The following is a 7,069-nucleotide window of genomic DNA, read 5'->3' on the forward strand; positions in this document are numbered from 1 at the left end:
GTCAACTTCAAGGGCAGCTAGGGACAGGTAATGAGTGCTGGCCAGCCAGCAACACCCGTGTCCATGAAGAAAAGAAAGAATTCTGGTTCCTTTCTGGGAAGAATCTGTCATCCTTACCTGGTCTGGCTGACATTGAAACTCCAAACCCACAGCAAGATGGTTAACAACTTCCCTCTGAAATGGTCCAGCACAATTAGGGATGTACCAAATCCTGGGCTTGTCAGTGACATATTCCAAGGAATAAATTAAAGTTAATTACTGAATTATGCAGAGATAACAGTTCCATGATAAATACTTGATTTTATTTCTAGACACAGTTGAAACAAGGATTCCAGAATCCCAGTCAGTTGAGGGTGAGCCTGTCAAACAGGTACTCTCCCACACCATTCTCAGGGGCTCCCAGTCTCTTCAGGTTGGTGATGTGATCTTCAAGCTTCTTGATCATCTTCACTTGTTCATCCAAGTAGTGATTCTCCAGGAAGTCAGACAGCTGGAAACAGGAAAGACAGCAGAGAAATGAGTGAGTTATTGGCAATGATCTTTCCTGGATGAGAATCTTTGGCACTGGGGAGGGTGACAGTTCTGTATCTGGGTGAAGGGGGGGGTAAAATTCTGTCTCAATGCCCAGAGAGCACAAGTCAATTCTATTAAACTGGGAGTGAACAAGTGCCTCTGGGAACAGAGGTCTCAAGATCCAGATGCCCTGGGAACAGTTCAGTAATCCAGATCTGCAGTGTTTCTATTTACAGCAGAAGCCATCTACAGTCTGCGAGAGAAACCCCAAGGAGAGATCCCAATATCAACATCCAACTTACATGAGGGTCAGTGTTCTCAGAGGAGAGTTTGTGCAGATCCAGCAGACTCTGGTTCACATCCTTCTCCAGCTGCAGAGCTCTCTGCATCGCCTCCAGACCATTGTCCCACTCATCCTGCTCTGGCTTCTGGAAGGGGAACAATAGATCTTGTTAGTGCCATGGGATGTTACCTTGGAAACTGTTACATCCATCCAGCCACTAAAGGAGGGAGGTAGAATCAAAATCCGATTAAAAGCACATTCCCTACACCAGAGACAATCAGTTTACACCCCAGAAACCCATTTCCTCTGAGCCAATACTAGGTAGTTTTTTTAAAAACAGCAGACAGCAGAAACAAAAAGAATGCTGTGAGAAAATAAACCATTTTTGAAGTTGAATAGAAAAATAAGGTGACAGAATCCAACCTTGACATCCTCCAGGATGACTCTGCCTCTACGTTTATTCTGGAATTCTATCAGTTTCTCAGCATGTTCCTGTTCCTCATGTGAGTGCTCCTTGAAGAACTCAAAGTGACTCAGGGCAACATCATCCCGGTCAGAGTAAGTAGACTGCAGGGAGAGAGTCAGATCAGAGATTGTCCAGGGGCCACTTGGAATTTAGAACAAGCACAACAGGTCATTTCCTTACTCAGAAGACACACAATATTAGGCTGTTTAGCCCATTGAATCTGCTCCAGCATCTAATCATGGTTAATAACTTGATCAAACCCATTATCCCCTTACCAATGAAGAACTTCCGCCTTCAATACATTCAATGATCCAGTCTCCACAGCTTTGTGACAATAAATTGCTCAGATTCACCATTCTCTGGCTGAAGAAATCCCTCCTCATCTCAGTTCCAGAGTTACTTCTTCAGTCAGAGGCTCCACCCCATGATCCCAGTCACACCCAGTAATGGAAACCTCTTCCCCACATCCACTCCATCCAGGCCTCAGTTTTAAGGGGCTGAAATTTTGCTTCATTCAGTCCACACTTAACATAACAGTGGGACATTCCTCCACTATCTCTCCCCACAATGGGATGGGGAACCAATTAAATTTAATTCCATCCAAGTTGGATAATGTGACCAGATTCACCTCATGAACCCTCTATCCCCCAATAAAGATCAATCCTCCAAGGGGATTGGAGGCCCAGTCCACTCTGCACAGTGGCTTTGTGACATTAATATTAATCCTCTGTCAGAAGCTTCACAGAGCCTGTTTCAGATGGAAACTCTTCAGAATCAGGTCAAGTTATTCCAGACAGGGAGCAGTCTGCTAACAAGATCCTGTCCCTCAGTAACATTTATCAGCAACAACTATCATTAAAAGCCAAATTCATGGGTAAAGATATTGCACCTGCTCAGAGCACAACCAGACCATTATTTTAAATTTAAACCCCAATCATCACAAAGCCTCACCATGGAGAGGTAAACATAGGAGGAATAGAGCTCCAGGCTGATCTGCTTATTCACAGCATCCTCACAGTCCTTGTGGTAGTTCTCACACACTTGAGAAGCCATCCTGACTCTCTAGATGAATACAAGTGGGACCAACTCACCTTAAATCCCTAGACTCTCATCCCAACTGATCCCGCACCATTCCCAGTAACCAATCAGAACGACAAGCTCCTTAGAGGGAACCAATCAGGAATGGGATGATCATTTGGACCAGGGAACATTTTGATTGGATCAGACAAGTTCAAAACTGCAGCACATGGGAAGTAAAACTGACCAATCATCTGGAGGGGGAGAAAGTGGGTTCCCGGACACGCGTCCTTTGTTTGAACAGAGGGGAGTACGGTAGGATGAGAGAAGAATTGGCAAATGTTGATTGGGGGAGCACGTTGGAAGGTAGGTCTGCTGAGGAACAGTGGAGGATCTTTAAGGAGATCTTTCTTGGTGCTCAGCAGAAATTTATTCTGATGGTTAAAAAGGATCGTAGGAGGAGAGGTAATAAGCCGTGGATAACGAAGGAGGTAGAGTATTAAATTAAAAGCAGATGTGTTTAGAGTAGCTAAGAGTAGTGGGCGAGAAGAGGATTGGGACAGGTTTAAATATCAACAAAGAATGATGAAGAAGTTGATAAAGAAGGGTAGGAGAAACTATGAAGCTGGGCTAGCGCTTAATATAAAAAAGGATAGCAAGAGTTTTTATAAATATATAAAAAGGAAGAGGCTGGCTAGGGTGAATGTTGGACCCTTAGAGGATGAGAAGGGGGACTTAGTGGTAGGGGATGGGGATATGGCTGAGGTCCTGAATAACTTTTTTGTTTCAGTCTTCACGGAGGAGGACGTGAATAATTTGCCGGGTGTTAGCGATGGAAAGATGGTAGGAGTGGAGGGTCTTAATGACATTATTGTTACTAGAGAGGCGGTGCTCGACAGACTGGAGGGGCTGATTGTGGACAAGTCCCCAGGACCGGATGGAATGCATCCGAGGGTTCTGAAAGAAATGGCGGAGGTGATAGTGGATGCCTTGGTGATTATTTTCCAAACGTCGCTGGATTCCGGGGAAGTGCCGGAAGATTGGAAAACGGCTTATGTTACGCCGTTGTTTAAGAAGGGTGGCAGGCAAAAGGCAGGGAATTATAGGCCGGTTAGTTTAACGTCTGTTGTAGGTAAAATGTTAGAATCCATGATCAAGGAGAAAATAGCGAGGCATCTTGAGGAGAATAGTTTGATAGAGCAGACGCAGCACAGTTTCGTTAAAGGGAAGTCGTGTCTGACAAATTTACTGGAGTTCTATCAGGATGTGTCTAGGGCGGTGGATAGAGGAGAGCTGGTGGGTGTGGTGTTTCTTGATTTTCAAAAGGCGTTTGATAAGGTGCCTCACAAGAGGTTATTACAGAAGGTTAGAGGGTATGGAGTTGGGGGTAGGGTGTTAGCGTGGATAGGGGATTGGTTGTCAAATAGGAGGCAGAGAGTGGGGGTCAATGGGTGCTATTCGGATTGGCGGTTGGTGAAGAGTGGAGTGCCCCAGGGGTCAGTGCTGTGGCCTCCGCTTTTTACCATTTATATAGATGATCTGGAGGAGGGAACCGAGTGTAGAGTGTCGAAATTTGCTGATGACACCAAGATTGGTGGAATGGCAAATTGTGCGGAGTGTGTGGAGAGTCTGCAGAAGGATCTAGATAGGCTGGGCGAATGGGCCAGGAAATGGCAAATGGAATTTAATGTTGGCAAATGTGAGGTTGTCCACTTTGGTAGGAATAATGGTAGGAAGGACTATTACTTACATGGCGAAAAACTGCAGCAGGCGATGGTGCAGAGGGACCTCGGGGTCCTTGTGCATGAGTCGCAAAAACCCAGCCTGCAGGTGCAGCAGGTGGTCAGGAAGGCGAATGGGATGCTGGCCTTCATAGCGAGGGGGATTGAATATAAAAGTAGGGAGGTCTTGCTGCAGCTGTATAGGGCATTGGTGAGGCCACAGCTGGAGTACTGTGTGCAGTTTTGGTCGCCGCACTTACGCAAGGATATTTTGGCCTTGGAGGGAGTGCAGAGGAGGTTTACTAGGCTGATACCGGAGTTGAGGGGGTTGAGCTATGAGGAGAGGCTGAATAAACTAGGCTTGTACTCGTTAGAGTTTAGAAGAATGAGGGGAGATCTCATTGAGACGTATAAGATGATGAATGGGATGGATAGGATAGAGGTGGAGAGACTCTTCCCGCTCAAAATAGACAGTAGGACTAGGGGGCACAGCCTCAAGATAAAGGGGGGCGGTTTAGAACGGAGTTGAGGAGGAACTTCTTCACTCAAAGGGTGGTGAATCTCTGGAATTCTCTGCCCGTTGAAGTGGTGGAGGCTGCCTCGCTAAATATTTTTAAGAAGCGGGTTGATAGGTTTTTGATAAGAGAGGGGATTAAGGGTTATGGGGAGAGGGCGGGAAAGTGGAACTGAGCCACGACAGATCAGCCATGATCTTATTGAATGGCGGGGCAGGCTCGAAGGGCTAGATGGCCTACTCCTGCTCCTATTTCTGATGTTCTTATTAACCTAGTTTTTTCAGAGCTTTTCGGAGAGCAGCAGGAAACCGGAAATTGGCCTTGGGGAGACCTGGGAAATTGTGTTTTACCCAACAAATGTGAATGGTGAGGAAACCCGAGACACTGAACACGGACTGTCTCCCAGCCTCCCTCCTCCTCCAACCTAAAAAAACACTTGGTGTTGAGATAAGGTCAGATTTTCCTTTTGTTTTCTAGCTTGGCTTATCTTGTTGTGAGCTTGGACGGAGAGGATTGCGCTTTGAGCAGTTCACTGCTCCTCCAGCAGGATGTGGAGGTAAGGGACACCATTAGTGACCCTGCTGACTTTACCTGTGGGAGGTGCACCCACGTCCAGCTCCTCACAGACAGCCTGAGGGAATCGCAGCTGGAACCTTTGGGTCATTCGTGAGGCAGACGGGGTGATGGATAACAGTTATCGGGAAGTGGGAACACATAAAAATGAAGCTAGCTGGGTGATAGTCAGGAGAGGAGAAGGAATCCCCTGTGGTTGTTAGAACATAGAACATAGAACACTACAGCACAAACAGGCCCTTCGGCCCACGAGTTGCGCCGATCACATCAACACCTACCAACCTACAGACCGATCTATAACCCTCAATCTCATTAAACCCCATATACTCATCCAGAAGTCTTTTAAAAGACCCCAGCGAGTTCGCCTCCACCACCACTGACGGCAGCCGATTCCATTCACTCACCACCCTCTGAGTGAAAAACTTACCCCTAACATCACCTCTGAACCTCCCTCCCCGCACCTTAAATCTGTGTCCTCTCGTAGCAGTTATGTTGTTCCCCTACAACATAATGTATCATTTTGGATACTGTGGGGGGGGGGGGGGGGGGGGGGGGCCGGGGGAGATGGTCTTCTATGGGTAAGACACGGTGACCAGATCTCTCGCACAGAATTGGGATCTGTGGCTCAGAAGGGGAAGGGGGGGAGTAGGAGAACAATAGTGCTGGGGGCCTCAATAGTTCGAGGCACAGACAGACGGTTCTGTGGTTGTGAACAAGACTCCAGGATGGTAGTCTGCCTCCCTGGTGCCAGGGTCCTGGATGTCTCTGAGTGGGTAGAAAGCATCCTAAATGAGGAGGGTAATCAGACAGACGTCATTGTCCACAGTGGAACAAATGGTGTAGGCAGAACGAGCAGGGAGATCCCGCAACCAAAATTTAGGGACATAGGTAGGAGGCGAATAACAGGATTTCTAGATTAGCAATCTCTGGATTACTCCCCATTCCATGTGCTGGCGAGGCTCGGAACAGGGAGATTGTGCAGCTGAACATGTGGCTAAAGAACTGGTGCAGGAGGGAGGGTTTCAGATTGGTGGATCACTGGAAACATTTCCAGGGAGGATGGGACCTGTACAAGAAGGATGGGTTACACCTGAACTGGAGGGACACCAATATCCTGGCTGGGAGGTTTGCTGGTGTGGTTCAGGTGGGTTTAAACTAATGTGGCGGGGGTGGGAATCAGAACAATAGGTCAGGAAGCATAGGGACTGGGGATGAGCCTGGGGCCAAGACAAGGCTACCTCAGAGGAAGAGCAATCTCAGGGAGGATGAATCCACTCGGTCTGAAGGTCTGGAATACATCTGCTTAAATGCTAGGAGTGTAACAGGCAAGATCGATAACCTTAGAGCCTTGTTACATGCACGGAACTTGGATGTGGTTTCAGTGACAGAGACTTGGTTAAAAGAAGGACAGGATTGACAGCTGAATATTTTGGGTATAAGCATTTTAGGTGAGACAGAAGATGGGCTAGAAGAGGTGGGAGTAGCAATACTGGTTAGGGAGCAGATTACAGCGGTACAGAGGGTGGACAGAGGATCATGTAAGGAGACACTGTGGGTAGAGAAACAGGGAGGGCACAGACCCTATGCTGGGGATGTATTACAGGCCTCCCAACAACCCACGGGAAGTTGAAGAACAAAGATATAAGGAGATTATGGACAGGTGTAGAAAAAAATAGGGTTTGTTGAAATGGGAAACTTTAATTTCCCTAATCTCGACTGGAAATCCCTTATGGTGGGGGGTCTGAACAAGGAGGAATTTGTAAAATGTGTCCAGGAAGGATCTTTGGAACTATACGTTGATAGTCCAATTAGAGAGGGGGCTATACTGGACCTGATGCTGGGGAATGAGCCCAGTCATCAAAGATTCAGTGGGGGAACATGGTGAACAGTGACCACAATTCTGTAAACGTTCGGATAGTCATGGAAAAGGATGTGTGTTGTCCAGTGGGTGAGGTGTTGATTTGGAGGAAGGCAAACTACA

General features: G+C 47.1%; 1 protein-coding gene across 1 annotated transcript; it reads right to left on the reverse strand.

Moving 5' to 3' along the window:
• Positions 1-343: 343 nt before the first annotated feature.
• Positions 344-2,315, reverse strand: LOC145339536 (ferritin heavy chain B-like). Its single transcript, XM_080184018.1, has 4 exons — positions 2,214-2,315; positions 1,220-1,363; positions 816-941; positions 344-490 (listed from the first exon to the last, which is right to left on the reverse strand). The coding sequence occupies exons 1-4, from the start codon at positions 2,313-2,315 to the stop codon at positions 344-346; spliced, it is 519 nt and encodes a 172-aa protein (XP_080040144.1).
• Between the last annotated feature and the right edge of the window lie 4,754 nt (positions 2,316-7,069).

Source organism: Carcharhinus amblyrhynchos, unplaced genomic scaffold (assembly GCF_965287045.1).
Source record: "Carcharhinus amblyrhynchos unplaced genomic scaffold, sCarAmb.v2.hapA scaffold_523, whole genome shotgun sequence".
NCBI classification, from domain to species: Eukaryota; Metazoa; Chordata; class Chondrichthyes; order Carcharhiniformes; family Carcharhinidae; genus Carcharhinus; species Carcharhinus amblyrhynchos.

Excerpts from the sequence above, each read along its gene's own strand:
- LOC145339536 (XM_080184018.1), bottom strand. The coding sequence starts at position 2,315 with ATGGCTTCTCAAGTGTGTGAGAACTACCACAAGGACTGTGAGGATGCT. Across the intron at positions 1,364-2,213 it reads CCTATGTTTACCTCTCCATG|TCTACTTACTCTGACCGGGA; the intron begins GTGAGGCTTTGT and ends CTCTCCCTGCAG. Across the intron at positions 942-1,219 it reads TCATCCTGGAGGATGTCAAG|AAGCCAGAGCAGGATGAGTG; the intron begins GTTGGATTCTGT and ends TTCCCCTTCCAG.